Below are 20640 nucleotides of genomic sequence, written 5' to 3'. Positions count from 1 at the left end.
CTCTGTTCTTTTTCAACTCTCTTACGTTGAGTAAGCAGCACATTTTGCGACCTTCTAATATCTAAATGGAACTTCGTAGAATCGGAAAATTGCTAATATTAAATATAGCTGAGACGTGTTTTTTTTTCAAAGTAATCAGAAAGAGTCCTGCATTTATCTCCTGAAAATGTATCAATTATTTATTCCAATGTCAGCACTTCTGCATCTGCTATCCGCTGCCTTTTCTCGTCACACTATTCACTCAAACATCTTTTTAACCCTGCATTAGGTGATATTTAATTCGTGCCGTACCGCAAACCGTTACATTAATGTGTTTAAAAACAAATAGGTTTGCCGAAATGCTTCTTCATGTAATGAAAGGCTAGGAAACGGGTTGCTTGGAGTTTCATGTTGTGTAGATTGATGACTTACATGCAATGATCTCTTATTAACCTAAAGTGTTTGCTCACGAGATACATCTTGAGTAATCCAACGTCTGAAAGTGCCCTGAGATTTCAATAAATTGTAACTTTCGGCGGCATGATCAAATCCAAACGAACGAGGAAAAGTAACGTGCAACTATGCATTTCTAGAGAAAAAATGTAATAACTACGGTAAGTAATACAGTATCGAATACTTTCATTCCATAGGGGACATTGTATAACCTCATCCTATATGATGCATCTGGTGGAAATAACGAAGTCTGCCTTTTTTTTGACAAAGTTTTATCCTCTATTTTACGCCCGCGTTCAGGTTTGTATTGTAAATCTTAAACCTCGCTCCATTGTAAATCTTAACTCCAGCGGTAAGAAATCCTTCTTTAGTGACGAGGGCAATATTAAATTACGTTATTTTGCATCTTCGTGAAAGATTTCCTCCATTCGAAATAACTTAAGTTAATTAAGCACATTATTATTAGACGATCCAAGTTATTTTCCGTGCATGATTCAGTATTTGAAATGTATTCCCGAATACGTTAGGGACTTCATTCGTGTTCTGCATTCTCTCTGTGATAGTTAACAGTACTACTGCCTCAGTATATATTCGAAAGAAATTTTAGTGGTGCGTTGAAGAATATAAAACTATTCATATGGCACGAATTGATAAAATACTGGATTTCGTATTGACCATCAAAAATTCATTCTGCTCATGGGAAAGTTTCAATCTCTGATGTCATTCCTCTTCCTTCTGTGAAAATCTAAAGTATCATTTGGAAGGTTGTAGTAGTGAAAGGGGTGAATGTTTTTCGGGATACATATAATGTTGGTGTATTTTCATGGTCTCTTTTCAGGTATTAACAATTAAAAGTAGCTAATTACATATGGATAGCGTAAAATTTCAGACCTCGAAATATTTTTCCTTATGTTAAATCTTTCATTATGCCTGGAAAGACTTCCTTCAAAGCGCTATAGCTTTAAAATTCGCCTCAGGAATTTTATCGTCATTAAATTGTCGACAAAAATGAGGGCTTATCCAGTGTGGTGAATGGTGCACGCTTAAATTCTTTCCGCATTTCAACGTGACGCTGCCAATTTTCAAGCAGCTGATCTGATACCAGTGGTCAGGCGTCAAGACTTCACTGTTGAGACTTGGGCGTAATAGATTTTTAAATCACCGAGGTCAGTGCTAAAATGCGTGATTCGTGAATGTGAAAGGTATTTTCTTTCGCATATTCTACCCCTTTCAATACGTCAACTGCGTTTTCCAATCGAAGCAGTAAAGAATTCCACTTGTCCTGGAAATTAAAATGACTGGTTCACGTTTGATGTCAAAGATATCTTGAAATGATAGTTGTATATCCCCTTCTCTGCCCCACATAAGTTGGTCGATTTATTTTGCCAATTATCAAAAACTTAAAAGTGAGCTTATACCTTTTCTATTCAAGTGGCCGTGGTGACAACTTATGGAGGTGTGTTATTATAGAGGGAGATTCTGGAATGATTTCAATTCCATTGGACGGCGAAGGTAAGATAGATGCCAGACGTGCAAATTTGTTTTCATGAATTTCACCTTACATATTACAGCCTAGCCGATATCTGTCCCAGTTGGCATATCCTTGCGTAAATGTGTTTAAGTTTTGAATATAGCAATGATATTTTAGTTCAGTTCAATTAGCAATAATATTTTAGTTACAGTTTTAGTTGGGGAATTGGCTACATATCATTGTGATAATATTCCGTTGCCGTTTTAAAGGTTGCATGATAAAATTTGAATACAGCGTGCATAACAATGCATTACTGCTGCCGTGATCGGCATTGAATCTGAGTGTTAAGTGTTCGAAGATACTATTTACTTCAAAAAGACGAGGTCATCCGACTTTTAAGGCGGACTGAGTCTTATATATGTTTGTGTCAATGGTTCACGAACTCAAAAAGTTAATGAAAACGAAAAGAAATTACTTATTTGTCCCTGCTATAGAAAATCCACAAATCTAATTATCTTTGTACATATATTTTTCAACTATCCAGTCTCAGAGTTGACTTACAGATCAAAGGATTTGAGATGTATCTCTGTAGAAATTTGAAGTTCTATTGCCCAAGTTTTTTCCAAGCTAGTGAATTTTTATGTCTAGACAATAGATTTCAGGAAAGTTAAATAGTTCCATGTATAAGAAATTTAATCATGCTTATAAGCGAATGTTTCACTTAGCTAGTTAATATTTGCACTAGTGAATATTAATGGTAACAGTTATATTAGACATCGGAAATAACTCCTGAGCTGAAATTATTGAATTAGGAGGATAACCGATTCGTTGATTCATTGATTCGTTGATTCTCGATGGAACATCGAAAGGCAATACACAATACATTGAAACTTGGAAGAGCGGCCATTTACCTGCAGTAATCTAGTAAATCTACTCAGAAAAGAGTTGATTTTCCATTTTTCAGATTTAACTTTAAGTAAAGAAAAATATTCCGCTATAATTAAGTCTCAATAAGTTCTATTCATCCTCGCTATTTTTATTTTTGAGGGCTTATGTCGCGATAAGCCATGCGTTACACCGAAATATCCTATCGCTTGTGTACATGCGAGCTAATAAACAGGACTTGCGATGTAATATTTATTTTTCGTGATATCTTCCAAAAGAAAAACGAACTGCGGTAGAGGCTTCTCATTATATCAGTTTCTCAACTTCTCATTATACCTGTTTTGGTTTGGTGTTAGTTGCATTCATACTCTAACCTCAAGCAAGCCATGTCACATCTTCTCTTTGAAAAAGGGTACTCATCGGAAAAGAATGTAGGGCGTTTAAATTTAATCAAATCCTTTTGGCTTACACATGGAAATCAGCCACTGAAATTTTTAATATTTTTGATTGTATTTATCTCTATTGTAGGTTTAGCCGTGGGAGAATGCGTACGCTATTTCAAGGCAGCTTTTCCTGAATAATTTTCGTGATGTCCTTGGGTGATTAAAATGTTTCACTTAAGAATTGAAGGAGAATTACGCAATAACTCAAGTTCAATATCCAGCGGGTGCTAACAATGTTGCCGCAGAGATTTTGAAGTCTTCCAGAGCGGAGTGACCTTGCGTTGAAGGTGATTAGGTTGTGTCGCCGCGTATGCAAATGCGATCGACACCTTTCAAGTTCGCCGCCACGAAAGGCCAAATTTTCTCTCATACCTCGCGAGAACAATTGAAACATAATCGCTTGTTCCTTTCGCCCCTTCGACATACTGTAGTATTTATTCCTTTCGAGCCACCATTCGCAGTCCACCTCACTTACCTTGTGGAACGGGACTTGGGCTCCCTCGGCTATTCCCTGGAGCTCTCTCACGTACTGAGGGAAGTTCTCCTTGACAATGGCGAGGGTCGTCTCGTAAGCATGGAGCCCTTCGTCAGTTTCGTAGAGAGGGAGGTAGGTCGTGTTCAACGGGACGGAGATTGAGAGGAAGCTCTGGATAAGGCCGCGGAATGTCCGGCCCTGGAAACCAATAACAGTCGTATTAAAATTTGTATGTTTTAATAATATTTTATAACTTACATATTTCAACATATTTTTATAATTCAATAAAAATTTATAATTTTTTTATTTGTAAATTGAAATTTGTACGAAGCAAGTTGGTGCGAGGAAGTAACTATATGTAATTTTCACGAGCATTTAAAAACGTAATTTTCGAACTGTACTTCATCGACTGACTGCCACAAAAAATGAGCTTCCCCTGCCATCTATTCTTGGAATTGTATCTGAAAATTCGCATTTCGTATTTTTACCCATTCTTATGGTAGTAATTTTCTAAGCACAAGACTACCAGCGATGGACGGAGCAAGAAAGAAATACACAGTAGAATAGCGCAGGCGAAGAGGGCTTTCTACAAAAAGAAGAATCTTTTTACAGCTGAAAATACCAGCATAGAAGTAAGGAAACAATTCATCAGATGCTACATATGGAGTATGTTTCTCTATGGAAGCGAGGCTTGGACGTTGACAGCAGCAGAGAAGTCAAGAGTGGAAGCATTCGAAATGTGGTGCTAGCGAAGAATGATGAAGATAAAATGGATTGACCGTGTGAGTAACGAGGAAGTGCTAAGAAGAGTGGGAGAAAAGAGAAACCTCCTAAAAACCTTATGCAGAAGAAGGGACAACTTAGTTGGACACATTTTGAGGCACGATGGTCTGATGAAGACTATCGTTGAAGGACTAGTGGAAAGGAAAAAGGGCAAGGGACGGCCCCGAATGAGTTATATAGGGCAGGTTATAAAGGGTGTAAAAGAGAAGAAATATGTAGTTATGAAAAGATTAGCGGATAGGAGAGAGAAATGGAGAGCTGCGTCAAACCAATCTTAGGATTGTTGACTAATGATGATGAAGAGATACAATTAGGCTCGCCCCGGATTATAGTTTCAGTTTTTAGCATGTGAGTAATGTGTCTTGAAGTCAAATCCGGTTATTTACATGAAAATTGCCCTTGGGTCTGCTCAAATATCCGGAAAAAGTAACTTAAAATATTAGGATTTGGCTACCCAAATTATGCTTACCCCTAATTTTACTTGTTTACCTGGAAGGATGTCGTGTATTATAGACATTTTTTTTGTAACAGGCGCGGGTACAAATTGTTTTTGATCTTCTTATCTGTCTATCTGATTTTCTGACGTTAGAACGTTCGATAACATCCATGGTACTCATTGCTTTTAAATTTTAATCCCAAACACCTCAAGATATGCTTATCCATATGTGTACTATTTGTTTGTAATTTGTTGAAATAGAGCCTATTTTTGTCTTTTACTGTGGTAAATAAAATTCTCAAGCATATGAGTATCAGGTGAATTTTTACGATTAAAAATTGAGACTTATTTATTTTAAAATATACTTTCCAAGGCTAAGACCCTTATCTTGCGTTCGAAGGGCGTATAATTTTGTGAGAGCAGTTGGACTGATGATATTCATATTTTGTGAAATTTAAGTTACATAAAATATAATCGGGTGTTTTCCCGGCGTAGGTGTTGGATGAAAAGTTCTCGGGCTTTCCATCTAAGTTACATAAAGTCTCCGGCTTCACATGGTGGGAATTATTGATCTTACTAGTAAAAAAGAAACCTGCTTCATCTTCACATTTTTTAAGGCAACAGCGCTTGTCATTCATTAGAGTGAGATGATGAACCTCAGTCGCTTCGCGTATTTTCCATTTATTTCAATCAATTTCTTAACAAATCCCGTGCATATAGTAGTAATTGTTGAATGCCTGAATTATATCGTGCATTATCAAATAGAGCATTCAAACGCAATCGAGGTTCACAGCAAACGTGCGTTGAATGGAAATTATAAATTGGCGTCAATCGCAATGCAGAGCCATACGCATTGATTCCCCTGGCCACAATGCCTGAGTGACAGGTATTTAGAAATTTAAAGCCTGCATTCAGTTTTTACGTAATAGAAGTAATTATGAATTTAGTAAGTAATCTGTAAAAATACAATTGTACTGTTAAGATTTCATATTCATGAATGACTTAAAACTTTATCATGTTAACTGTCAATCACTGATACGGCACATTGATGAATTTCGACTCTATTTTACTGAGCATCAATATGATATTATATGTACTTCTGAAACGTGGTTGAACCCCAATATTAACGATACTATGGTAAAACTTGATAAATACCTATTTCTAAGGTGTGATAGGGTAGGAAAAGTTGGTGGAGGTGTAGGTGTTTATGTACATCATGACATTAAGGCAAGCATTGTGGCCACCTCCCAAGATGGGTGCCTATCTCAACCTGAGTATATCTTAGTCGAGGTCTCAGGAGAAAATTCCTCAAAAATTTTACTGTGTGTTATATACCGCCCACCAAAATCCAGTCTCCTGTTCAACTTTGAAACAGAGCTTTCCGAATTTAGTACTGCATATAAGAATATTATTATTACGGGGGATCTCAATATTGATTTAACTAGAGTCCACTAGCAGTAATTATCTAAAAGGTTTTATTCATAGCAATAACATGTATATGGTTCCTTTTCAACCAACCCACCACACGTTTCATGGTGATACCTGGCTTGATCACTTCATCGTAGATGACGAGGACAAAGTTATCTGCGCATCACAATGTCCTGTTCCATTTCTCTCGTCCCATGACTTAATTCATATCACCTATAAGTTTAAATTCTCTAGAGTTAGCCTTTCTCCATTTAGTTATCGAGATTTAAAAAATGTTAATCTTGATGATTTTATAAATGACCTAGCTGAAAAAGATTGGTGTACTGTATTCACCTCGAACAATATTGATGAGAAAGTTAAATTATTTAATGAAAATATTCTCAACTGTATATCCAATCACACTACATTACGCACAATCAACCCACGTCGCCATGCTGCTCCATGGTTAACTAAAGAGCTGAAACAGCAAATGAAAGAAAGAGACAGGATTCATCGAGCCTATGTTAGGTCTAGAAACATTGAAGTGTATGCTAGGTATAAAGTTCTTAGAAATGCAGTCAATAATCTTGTAAAGGCCGCAAAGCGCTCTTATTACGCTACAAAACTTGAAGGCCTGCCAAAGCCACATCTAATTTGGCGTGAACTAAGGCACATTGGTCTACTTCGACAAAAAGATAACTCTATTATTCCGAACATCACGTTGAACCAACTTAATGATTACTTCACGCTGCCTTCACCCTCTCATTTAACATTCACTGATAGTCACCAGTCTATTGATCCTTTAGTACCATTTGATGATAGCAATTTTTACTTTCGTCACGTTACTCCAGGAGATATACAAAGGTTCTTGCTCGAATCGAAAACAAAAGCGACTGGAAGTGACAATATTTCGCCATCATACATTAGAATGTCAATGCCAGTAATTCTGCCTGCCCTAACTGAGATTATGAACTTTTCCTTATCAATGGCCATATTCCCGACTGAATGGAAATATAGCTTGGTTCGTCCCATAAAAAAGATCAAAAATCCTTCAGATGTATCCCATTATCGACCTATTTCTATTTTATGCTATCTCTCAAAATGTTTAGAAAAAATAGTTCACAATCAATTAAGTGAACACCTTGAAAATCGGAATCTATTTGACCCTTATCAGTCTGGTTTTCGTAAGTGCTTCAGTACCCAAACTGCACTGCTTAAAGTAACTGATGATATTAGACTAGCAATTGAAAACAAAATGGTCACTATTATTGTTTTGTTTGACTTCAGTAAGGCCTTCGATCGTGTCGATCATACTAAGCTTCTTTTAAAACTTAAGTCACTGAAATTATCATGTAGCGTGCTGAACTGGTTTCTGTCTTACCTTCATGGTAGGAAACAAGCAGTCAAGGGACATGACGGGAAATTGTCAGAATGGAATTCTGTCACACTTGGAGTTCCCCAGGGTTCGGTACTTGGGCCACTTCTTTTCTCAATTTACATTCTAGATTTGCCTCAGCAACTGAAATATTGTAGATATATGCTTTATGCAGACGACTTACAGATTTACTATCACTGTAAACCCCAAGAAATTGCAGAGGCCGTAAGCAAAGTGAATTCTGACGTGCTAAAACTGCATTCTTGGGCTGCATCAAATAATTTCATTTTAAATGGTGCCAAAACTAAAGCCCTAATTATGGGAGGCACACGTATGCTTCAGCGTATTGATTTGGACCAAATACCAAAAATAAAGGTTGATAATCATGAAATTATTTATTCCCAGAATGCTCGTAATCTTGGTGTCACTATTAGTAATAATATTTCCTGGAAAGATAATGTATCCCAAATTTCAAACAGAATAAATTCCACACTATATCAGTTGAAAATATATAAACATTTACTTCCTATGGACACCAGAAAGAAACTTATTTCCACGTTGATATTTCCTCATCTAGATTATTGCTGCTTAGTTTATTATGACCTTACTGAGGAACTAAACCTTAAGCTCCAACGGCTGATGCATTCATGTGCCAGATTTATTTATGGTAAACGGAAGTTTGAACACATCAGTCCCCACCTTCGGGAACTTGGATGGCTACCAGTTTCTCTTAGGAGAAAATATCTCCTGGGATTGTTCATTTTTAAATTAATACGTAATCATAAGCCAGCTTATCTGTATGATATGTTACCCATAAGACAGACTACTGAATCCTCATTAAAAATTAGACGACAAGTTTATTTTTACTTTCCACCACACAAAAGTTATGTATATGGAAAATCTTTTGTTGTAAGTGCAATAAAATTATGGCATTCTCTGCCAACTAACTTAACCCAAGTGAAATCCATAGAATCTTTTAAATATAAATACTGGAAATATCTTTATAAAACTTTTTCTTTGTAAAAGTCTTTCCCACCTTTGTATATTGTATATTCTTGAACACTATTAAATAATATCATATGTAATGTAAATGTGCACATCTATAATATTATTATTTGTATTCACTAGTGCCGACTGATATATTATAATGTAAATGTATTGTTTTTCTAAGGTGGCTTTGCCACAGAAAATAAATAAATATATATTATTATATTATTATTATTATTATGAATAAACGAATAACCGTTCCCCTGAAAAAAGTAGCGTAAACATATTCAAGTGGGAAGATTCGTATTTCCTTTGAGACATGCTCTCATGTGTTCTCAAAATCTGAGGTCACCTGAGATGTTCCTTGAAAATAAATATAAATGAATGTTGTATATTAGGACGCAGCCACTTTAATAGGGTAGTTTCCTTCATTAAAGAAAACGAAATGCATTGATTGCGATTCGTTACCCACCATTAAGGTATTCATAATATACAACTTATTTTGTTTTAGAAATCCCAGTTTAGACGAATGGCCACGGTCAATTTTAACCTCATTTGAAAAAGGCCAGATTGGCGCCAATGCGATGCCACTCCACGCGACGTCACAGGGACCTGGTTTCTATACGATTAGATAGGAGTTTTACATGGTCTGAGATAACCAATGCATTCATGAGGCACAGAGCTCAGGGAAACATCTCATAATAATCACACATTAAAAATACCTAAGTTCGGAAAGTTTCCTTCGTTTGATAGGGGAAAAATAATCCTTATTTAAGCCAAGCGCTACCTGCTAGCAGCCTGCGTAGTATCAGTGCTCACAGCCTCGCCCCAAGGTCACCTCACACGCCGACAGCTGGAACCAGAAATACGTCACACGGAATTTTCCCACCATTCCTACTTAGCCGTCGCGTTTTCGCGCGCTTGAAATTTTTCACTTTTCATTAAATCGCGAAAATTAGATTTCATCATTCGAAAATCTAAGAGCGTGAAATGCGCACTCCAGGAGTAATAATCTTTCGATTTAGGCATTGAAAAAATAATAGGAAACCACCCTATTGTCGACCAGATATAGCTCTTTTGCTATTAAGTAGAAAAGAGGAATTTGGGAAGTTCTTCCTCCAATGAGAAAATCGGGACACGTGTCTCTGAAATGTTTTTGGGTTTGAAGATTCCATATCTTTTCCGCATTCCGTTCTTCATGGATGGTTCTCGTTAAGACGTTTTTACTTCCTTATCCTATAATTCACATTTTGCTGCGAAAAAATTAGATCACACGTGTGGAAACTGTCATTCTGTCGCAAACTGAGATAAGTCGATGTGATAAATTCGGCTATAGCTGAGGTCACATCGCTAAAGAATACTTGGCGAAAAATTCGTATTTGCCCGCACATTAAATTCTGAAGGCGGCCCAGTAAATGAGGAAAGCGTCCATGCTTTTACCTGTTTTTTACCTAATTTTCACCTCTTTTCATTAACAAAGAGCTTTGAATTCCTACCTCAGATTAGTCACACGGTCACCAGCTGTCTGCGGGGTTCCACATGAAGTGTTTCGCGTTATTAGCAACGCACGCGTCATCTTCTAATTGTATTCAGGCCATTAAAGAAACTCTTTTGAAGATTCAAATAGAGGAATGGCTTGCGAATGTAAGTTTTACTAAAATGTTATAATCAATGACAATGATAGTAATTTTTCGTAACATTATACCACTCGACTCACTAAGTGATTTCAACGGAAGGTTGGTTTAAATAGGTGAGGGTATAACTCACCCCAGACTACGTCAGAGGCGTGTCCATTTCACACATTCTGGATATGCTGGCTTGTCTCCATTTCGAGGATGTCAGCTGGGGGTGTCGAAGGCTTCGCTGGGGATTTAAACCAGGGAACCTTCAGAAGGAAAGTGCGAACTAGGCTCGCTCTCCATCGTCAGCACAAGGCTCAATTCAATATGTAATATTTGCTTATTTTGTATATCTTGTTTCTGCTATTCTATGGTAGCACGAAGACGATAAAGAACCATTTGCTTCCTTCAAAGTTTCATACTAAATCCTTTCCCGTACGATAATTTTCACTTGCGCTGGATGGTAAAAAAGTACATATGCTGCATTTGTATGTACTCTATAATTTTCATGCTAATTCGGAACTCTGGAGCATTTAATCATTGAATTGAATTTCAAACTGTGCAATAATTTGTGTTTTTATTGGAAATTTGCCATTTAAAATTCGTTCTTAATGTTCTTAAAGTGCTTTTATATATAATTTATTCCCTAATCAAAGAAGCTCGTCGTTGTGTCGTCAGTTTTTTCAGTTATAAATTTTTCTCACATTTCTGAAAGATATCCTGAAACAATAAGGCCAAATCGTATTTGTGTTAATAGATGAAATGTTTTACTTGTGGTTAGTTGAAATCATTCGCGCCTAAGTATTAACTAGGACGAATGTCTTTAATGGAAATTTGGACTGGAATTGAAAGAATTTTTTGGCACGTTTGTTGGATTGTATATGGGAATGTCTTTTCCTCTTGAAGGTTAGTGAAAACGGACGTCTCGTTCATATATCCTTGAACTGTTCCCAGTCGATCGACTGATATAAAGTTTTCCACCTTGTGACACAAAAATAACGATTTTATGTGAAGCCGCAGAATTCCGTGAGTGTTTAAGAAAACGAGCGGAAAATTGACAGCTGCTCGCGAGGATTGCGTGATGTACAGTTCACAGTAAGAGCCATGTCTACTTTCATTCAGGCCCGACTCGTTCATCTTACATTTTTTCCGTCTCAAGTTACCCCCAATGGGTGCTTTCCATTCATGCGACTCACGCGTCGACTTGTGTCGACTCGCGGTAACTGTTTATAACTCTCCAATTCCTGCGCGTAATCGTTTGTTGACTTTTGTCAAAACAGTCGGCGACACACATAGAATGGAACACGAAAACTGCGACGCAAGTCGACTTGTGTCGACGTATGTCAATGAATGGAAAGCACCCAATGAAGTGCCGTTAGATTTTAGATTGTCGACAGCTATTCAAAAGAGAGATAAGATAACTACAGCTGTATATTACCACGTGTTTATTCTGGATTCAAAAGAGAGGTAAGATAACTACAGCTGTATATTACCACGTGTTTATTCTGGATCTTTTTCTCCCTGATAACGTCCCCCTCATGTTAATTTTGTCCACATATGACTTTACTTGTGCAAGGAGCGTTATCACCTAAGAGAAATGTGCTGAATGCCGATAATTCTTGTGCAGAAAAAAGGAGTATTGTCTATATGTATGTTTCTCTAGGACACTCTTCTACGGCTAAGGAAAACTCTTGTAAACGCAGAAAGCTAGAGTTTTGTTCAAAAGTGTCGCTTGATCGGGATTTGTGGGATATATTATGACGCAATACGATTTTAAAGCTTACGAATTGGGATTTTGGACTACTTTGCGTATATCTCCTATAGTTTTCAAGAGGGCTATAAATCATTAATTTGCAAAGCTTCAGTTATGTTCATGTTCAAAGCCTTATGTCGGATTTCAGCACTGGTTGAATCCCATTCGGGCGAATACTTTTTCACCATCGCAATTTTACGGTAATGGATGGTATAATAGAGTGGCTATCGAATCAATCAAGGTCTATCAGTGAAGCGTCCCATGAACAGTAAAAAAATAGTAAATTCGACTACATCTTACGAACGGAATGCGTTCATTCCATTTCTATTCCTTGTTTGAATAAGAAAGCAGGAATGACTGTCACCAAAAACTTGGGAATTGCGTTGTCACCTGAGTTTTTGTTGTCCCTTCCTTTGTTGAAGTATTTCAAGTCCTTGACGGCATGCACGCTAGGAATCCTGTTTAGTCTCATCTGTATCTTTGTCTTCGCAGTAAGTGGCTTACCTCACGATGAATGGGTCTCATGTGGGACAATCACGTCGCTGTTACACGACCGGATCGTAGATAGAAAGAAAAAAATCGTAAAAAAGCCAAATAAGGGCTCGGATTGCAAAAGTGTCCTCCCTTACTCTCTTCGTGTTTCCCCTTTCGTGCGGCTTTTCCTGCCTATTTTTAGACTCCAGTGACTTTTATTAGCTATTGCATCATACAGGATTAACTGTTTTTATAGTATATAATGGGATCTCATACGCTTCGGAAAGTGTCATCCTTCACTCCTGAATTAAGTCCGTCAAAGCCATCAAATCATTTGAAGTGTTTCCCGCTGAAGGTAAGGTTCTTTTCCGTTACAAACAACCCATATTCGTAGCGGTAAGAAAATCTGCGTGTGAGCCTAATCCAATAATTCATCTCTATGAAAACGTTCACGTAACCACTAATGTTTTCAATACGACGAGATTTCAAGATGAGTCCAATTGAGGTGGGAAAGAAAATATAGTTGTAGATATGCAGCGACTTTCAGGGAAATTATTTCGAAAGTTTGGAATAGTTTGGCACCGAGTAACAAGCTAATGTGTACAAGAGGTAGTTTGTAATCTTGCCTTCAGGAATTCCCATTCGCACTTACTCCACAGCTATTTTTCAATGTGTTGCTATAGCTGCAGTGGTGGATACATATGGGGGGCGCCCCCTTACGGGGCCGCCCTCATAGTCAAGCATTGTAGAATCACAATTTTAACTTGTTTTTATACCATAAGTTGGCATTGTCTTCTATATGAGTATTATCAGTTTAAATAAAACTTTCCTAAACTTTGTAATTATTTTTTATTACTATAAAAGTAAAGGTAGTTCAAGATATCTTTTACGACCCCCGTCCTAAAGTTTATCCGCTACTTTGTCACTAGCTTGTGTTACGTGTGTTATTATTAAGTACCTGAAGAGAAAATAAACAGAAAATGTGCAAGATGTAATCCATAATCATCAAACAGACACATGAATATACAAGAATTGCCATGAGAAAAAATTCCCCTGGACCGGGAATGGGAATGGAAATTTTCTCATGGCAATTCTTGTATATTTCACCGCCGTTCACGCGGCAGGGTTTGTAATATTACACAGACACATGAATGTTTTGAATGGATCACAGCCATAAATTTTAACAAAATATATCGATGAAATTGGTCGGTATACCAATCTGTTCAAGTCAAAGTGCACATATTGCGACAACTCGTGATATATTGGAAATCTTTCAGTCGAACTCTCTCGTAATAGTGACTGATTCAGCATTCCTATAACAGTGAATCTATTTATGAGTTCCCAGAAACACACAGACCATTAATATTCACAGAGATAAAACTGGAAATAGGGCTCTCTGGAAAAGAAAAACTTTCGCCCGAATGGATGCCAATTCATGCGGCTACGAGTGACGTGTGTTAGACGGGAACCACAACATTTACAACAAATCTTCATGAGGAGATGACGGAGCTATTTATTTATACCTTAGCCCTCTCACAAAACTAGGTCAATGTTCTGAAACGACCAGTCATAAACAAGATTTCTTTTCAGAGTTTTAAATTTGGGCGTCTTCAGTTGGTGCATTTTTTATGCGGCCTTTTCTTGCTCTGAGGCAGCTTCGATTTGAACAGATTGGTTTACCGGCCAACTTCGTCGATGTCTTTCATTGAAATTGGTGTCTATGACCCATTCAAACAGTTTATTTGTCTGTTTGGTTATTATGGATTACATTGTGCGAATATTATAATTTACAGTTCTTCGTGTACTTTAATACCCTTAATTTGAAAGTCAATGAGAAGTATACCAATTGAATTTTACTATCATGCAATTGTTTGAAAACGAATCCGTCCGAATGAATCTGAGAATTATAGCACGATAAATTGTTTATAGCAGTCATTTCCCTCTGAAGCTGTGAAAAAGTACTCCTTAAATTCATACCCTTTTATTTACACTAAATGTCAGCCAATTGAGATTGTTGTAAGTTGTAAATGTCTAATGCGATCAATGGTTCTCTAATCTTCAGTTGTAGTTATTGTGAATCCCACATTTTTGTCACTCAACGGGAATAAATTAGTAGGTGGTTCAAAGATAAAATCCTAAAATATCACTACTTCAGAAACTAACCTATAAAATCTCTTGAGGTTAACTACCGTACCTAACTATTATTGTTGAGAAACACTACGGCAGGCCTGTATAGCCGTATTGCGTAATGTAATTTCTAAGGGGGCTAGAAGCATATGTTGTGTTGAATGTTTAATGGAGAGTATATCTTGACCTGTTATCTTATAAAATATAGCCTGTAATTTTTCAATGAAGGCGTCTGCGTAAGAAAAATCAACTAATCATATTAAGCCGTTTTGTTTCAGTAATTTTTAAATCAACTTTTACTCTTGAACTTTTTGGAATCTCCATTGTTTAAAGTTCTAGTTTAACGAAGGGTTCAGTATTTTCAGCTATAATTGTTAATTTATATTAAACTCTCATGCCATGAAGATGAAAAAATAAATATTGTAAATCGCCGGTCGATAAGAGGATTGGTTGACATAAAAAATTGTGTCCTCCCACCAAAAGTAAAAAACGTGATTTTTGATGACGATTCTCCAAATAATCTTATTATTCCTCTCCGTTTTTGTTTGTTTTCCCCCCGGTTCAAAAGGTGGTGCTTTATTAGAATATTGAGGGTGACGTCGCTTCTTCTATACATGACTCCTTGAAAGACTTATGTATATCATGTACATTCAAGAAGATATGAGTGCATAGGAAGGCATAGAAAAACAACACATGATGGAAAGTGGTCTTGCGGAAGACGCTAAAGTTAAAATCAATTGATAAAACTGTGACTTAATCGGGGTCACAATACTTTACCATGAAAATTATTTTATCCTAATTATTTATTTTAGCAAGCCGTCCCTATATTTTTCTTGTGCCTATGTAAATATATCAATTCTCCCGTGGCGTTATGTATGAAGGAATGAAATAGAAATTGTATCGATAAAGTTACATCATTAATACGCATACCGGACTCTCATCTTCTATGGCATAGAGGTATAGGTGAATTAATACGAATAACTGCATAGCTTACGAGGGATGCGCTATGAGAGTCGTTTTTCAATTGTTCTTTGGCAGAAACGAATGTTTGCAATTTTAGCAATGGCAATTGGTTGATTTCTATCACTCGTGTTTTTTTTATGGAATAGTTTCGGGAAAATAATCGCGTTCTAGATGTATTAATTATTTCACAGATTTGTTGCTTCATTAGAACGATTCCTTGGAAACGCAGAGTGGATAGTAGTGCTATGTCCACGTGGCGAGCGATGGCGAGTGAAAGTTAACCAGCGAATTTATTACCCCGGTGATTCGATTGCATCAATTAGATCAACGACCATAGATGGGGGAATACCGTGGTCGAATGCGTGTCGCCTCCTTCCCGCACCTAAGTGCTTAGTGAGCGGACGCCAGGCACCTTGTCAACTCTATTTCGCCTATCAGCGTCCGTACAAACCAATTAGCATCGTTAGGAGTGATTTATTGGCCAACTTGGGTCGCGGCTATTTAAATTGGATGTGTAGTGATAGCTAATGGCTAGTGTTTCTTTATTGTCATGACTCCTGCAGTTTTTAGTTTTTACTCGATATGTTGTGTTGGTGGAGTCGTTTAGAATTATTTCTACGATTTAGAGAGGCATTCAGAAATTACTACACCTTGTAAAAACGACAAAAAATAAATACATCCATCAAATTATACTTTGAAAAAATTATGTAGTCCTACTGATGCTCTGAAAGATTACTAGTTACGTCCCATGTACTTCGATCTATGCAGCACAAAAATTCTTCCCGCTGGAGTCGTAAAACGGAACGTCAGTACTTGTTAGTTCCGTAGTTTAAACCTGTTTAAACCAGCTTATGTAAATCGTAAATGATTATCCGAGTGATCTTACCTTCGTTTGGTTGTGACCTTAACTTCGTTTATTTCTCTATGGTTATGAACGGGGTGAAGGTGGTAAACCATTTTCCTGCTCTTTAATAGCCTTCGAAATGATTACGAAGGATAACCATTTGTTTAAAGTTGCTACATACGATTTTTACTCAATTTATTTTTGGCCCCAATTAGGCCTCTTTTTATAAGTAGAAATATTGACCGCAAAACGTATTAACTAACTCCGTTCTTCCACCGGATAGTTGGTTGGTTAATAGCTCACCCTAAATAAAGGCTAGTTAATTCACGCGTTTAAGTAATTTTCATTCGTTCAGGGGTGTTGTTTCTTTCCTTGAGCCACCTTAGATAGTGAGGGTTGTAATTGGATTGTTGTGTAGGATTCAACCGGATTTGAGCGTGAAATATTGCGGCCATTAGCTGCGCACACACACCAACACACTACCTATAGCACAACCAACACCACTTCAAGTGTGCGTCTTCCTTTAAGTCTTCAATCCATGCCTATACCGCACTAATAACAGCCTGTAACGCGAAAATAAGCATTAAATAAAAAGCTTTAGGCAATCAAAAATCTTTTTACGTATCTTATAATTCGTTTAAAAATCGATGAACGGTATTGAAGTTTTCATGGTACATAGAGTGGACTTGCATCAACGTTGGCCCGTATCTCAAATACAAAAAGTTTTCCTAAGTACTTTTCTGGTGTTAAATTTTCAAATTTAAGAAAAAGGAAAATGTTGGGCAGTGAATTTTTTAGATGATTAAGTGTTATGCCGGTAATGCGTCACGTAAGAAGATAAAATATAACCGGTCTAGCGGGAGTGACGTTTGATCTTAAGATGGTAGCGAAAGTTTGGGAGCAAGGGAGGATGAGAGAAAAACTCGCCGCCGGCATGAACGTGCGCTATGCGAATGAGTGACAGGGCGAGCGAAGTGCGGGATAACATTACATCTGGCGGGCAGTCACTGTACTTAAGTAGTCTCCTCAAAACACTTAAGCGTCAGATTACTGTTGGCAAATGGTTTAAAACTCGCCTCCCTCCCTCCATGGTAAGTCATTTCTTTGACGGCCAAGCAATCCTACCCCTGGAAGCTCCTGACAATGTAAAGTTAGCCCCACATATGGTGGCCAGATGCATTTTGAGAGTTTAAAGGAGAGAGAAGAGGGAGGCACAGGGCTCGTGTTTGCTGCTTACGCTTCTGATATGGTGTGCTAACTCCTATTTTTAGTTATAATTTCTGTTTCTAATATTTTTTCCTGAAGAATTCGGAGATTTTAACGGAGAAAAATATTTGTAGGAGAAAACCTTGTTTTCTTCCACCTTTTCTTCATTTTCTGTTCGACAAATTACATTTACGCTCACCGATTTGAGGTTTGACCGTGCCATTATACATATTTTAAAGCAGTTGGAAAGTTAAAGCTGCGATATACGTCAGTTTAGTCATATCAGAATGAAACTGTGTAGATTTCATGATAGTGCATGAAGGATGATTCAGAAAATATTTGTTAGTCTTTACATTGAAATGAGTATCTTTGGAATGAGCTGATACCCATGTTTTATCATCCTTGATACGCATCAGCATTCTGAGAGAGTTCATGTGGCGCAACGACCGGAAAGGTTTAGCGTGGGAGGTCAAGAGTAGCCTGCGTTATGCAAATAATGAGGGATATCATTGTGGAGAAAGTATACAGTTCAGTGAAGTAGGGCTAGTAAGTGAAGTAAGAATAGTATATAAAGAATAGCTTTTTTTTCCACCGATTGCATCAACGGTGAGTGGATATACGCCTAACTTTCTATCCAAAATTCGGGAATTTTTATGTAAAATTTGAATCAAAGGAAGCTTCGAGAGGCTCTTTGCCCGTTTTAATAGATAATTGAAATATTATGAATAAAATAAAGTTTCCATGGGTTGTCCAGCCCACAAGAGGGATTCAATGTGCTTGGATGGCTTATTCTAGAGTCATCTATTGAGAGTTGATAGATGGACCTCATATCGCGAAGACCAAGTTAGGATTGAAAATTCTTCAGATGATCACTGATCCGGAATAAAAAAAACGCGAAGAGTTTATTAGTAACGCACGCAGAGTATCTATTCAGTAGCTGGCTTGGTGGGCGAGGTTAGAGCTCACCGCCAAGTCATCGGTGAATGAAAATCACACATACAGGATTCCAAAAAAATCACCCCGCAAGTATTTGGGGGAGGGGTGATCAAAGGTGTCACTCGGTCGAACGCGAATACAACCGATCCGTTGCTCAGACCTTACGGCCTCTCAACGTCTCTCATTGCGGTTGGAAGAGTGTTGCTAAAACAGAAACGATTTCTTTGACAAACGACTTCCACTTCTCGACGTGATTGATGAAAAGACTTAAATTACATATCGTTTTAATTCACATGTATATAGGCAAATGGAGAGCGTTCATTTTTTACAAATTAAAAAGAAAACTAAAAAAACTGATTAATCGATACGAAGGAAAACTGCTCGCTGGAATCGAGCCAACACGCACTGTGTCGTTTTCGAGTTCGCTTTAACCGCTGTGGGAGATTTATCAGTTTTCACGGATTAGTCATGATAATAACATTTTCGACTCATTCTTGAGACGTACCAGGACTCAAACGATTGGGAAGCTACAGCGTTTTAGACCAAGAGTGGCATGTTTTTATAAATGATGAGGAATGACAAAGTGGAGAAAGTTAATTGCTCAATGAAGTAATGCTTCACACGATTTGAATGAGTGAAATATTGCTTTTTTTCCACTGAAAGCATTTACGGTCAGATGAGATTACCCACCCTCCATGTTACATGATGGAATTTTTATTACAATTCGATTATATGGAATTTTTGAGTTAGTAGAAATGACGAATTCTAGCAGATTATGGAAATGTGAAAAGTAAAATCTTCCTATTTTTGTCCTGAACAATCGGGGATTCAAGATAACCGCGAGGGAATCGAGAGAAAATTAGACGTTGGATTCAAGCCATAACGCACTGAGTCGTTTCCGAGTTCGTCGTATCCGCCAGCGGAGTCGATGTTTTTCACCGTACCCGTCGAGACGTCCTCCAAAATAAAGCTTCCTCTTTTAGAGTCGCGTTATCACCACGTCTAGGAGATAGCGGCGCCGCGCTGTCGTCTACTCACCACGTCATATCCGACCTCGTAGTGGGTCCCGCGGGTGTACAACACGGGGATGCTGTTCCGGCGACCGATGTCTTCGAGGGTCGGCATCTTATGCGCTGTGTCGGACCGGTGCGTGAGACGGCGCTCTCCCCCTTCGTGTATGCGATGGATGATGGTGCGGAGTGCAGGAACTGAAGCTTGTGGATGCGGCGAGGTGGTTACTGGGAGTGAGTGAGGATGTCCTCCCGCGTGAGGTGTCGGGTCTTCTGAGAGCCTCGCTGGAGGATGAGGAGGCGATGGGAGAGGGGAGGGCGTTGGAGGAGGTGGAGGTCTGCGCGCGCGCTGGCTGGTGGCTGTCGGTCGTAGTGGCATTTGGAGGAAGTAACCTATAGCTTAGGTCATTTTCGCCGTTGGGAAAGGTAGGACGAAGAGAAACCTGGCGTCGCGTTGGCCCGTGGCTGTCGAGCCCAAGTCGGTCGTATTTGGATGGGAAATGGGAGGAAGCAACCCACAACGAAGGTCAATTGAGCTGTGGGGAAAGTAAGGGTTAGGGTTAAGTAAAACTAGCGTTCGGTATTAGCCGGCTCTTAAATGAAAGACGCTAAGGGGTTTACGTCCCATCCGATGAACAGGGTGCTGTACTTGAAGTTACAAGGTCGAAGCGCTGAAGCAGGTCACTCTCTGAAAAATCTCTTCCACCACCTGGATTGGAACCCAGGTTCACGGTGTGGGAAGCCAACACTCTGGCCACCTCGTTCAAAGCGGCGAAACGGATACCGCAGATCCTCCGATACCGCAAAGTCTATTTGATCTTGCTTGCCTTTTTGACGGGCCGAGAGGGGTTGAGCCAAATAAAGTAAGGTGGACCTTTTCACTGCCCCCCTCCCCCGCCTTCTTAGGCGTTTCGTTCTGTAGTTTGATGGGGAGCACGCGACTGAAGGGGCAAGGTTCGCGTGATGTCATCGTGCCCATAAAGGGGTGAACGATGAATGGAGTGGGGGTGTTTA

The 20640-nt window shown here is 38.4% G+C and overlaps 1 protein-coding gene across 1 annotated transcript in view; it reads right to left on the bottom strand.

Annotated features, from left to right (window-relative positions):
• Positions 1 to 19912, bottom strand: part of LOC124159405 — a 42900-nt gene extending 22988 nt beyond the window's left edge. Inside the window, exons 1-2 of the mRNA XM_046535193.1 lie at positions 19655 to 19912; positions 3707 to 3904 (exon numbers count right to left, since the gene is read on the bottom strand). Coding sequence (XP_046391149.1) covers positions 3707 to 3904; positions 19655 to 19741 — 285 coding nt within the window. The 5' untranslated portion in view covers positions 19742 to 19912. The remainder of the gene's footprint in view (positions 1 to 3706; positions 3905 to 19654) is intronic.
• Between the last annotated feature and the right edge of the window lie 728 nt (positions 19913 to 20640).

Source organism: Ischnura elegans, chromosome 5, assembly GCF_921293095.1.
Source record: "Ischnura elegans chromosome 5, ioIscEleg1.1, whole genome shotgun sequence".
Taxonomy (NCBI): Eukaryota; Metazoa; Arthropoda; class Insecta; order Odonata; family Coenagrionidae; genus Ischnura; species Ischnura elegans.
The sequence above is the reverse complement of the archived record's forward strand: the minus strand, read 5'-3'. Positions and strand labels throughout refer to the sequence as shown.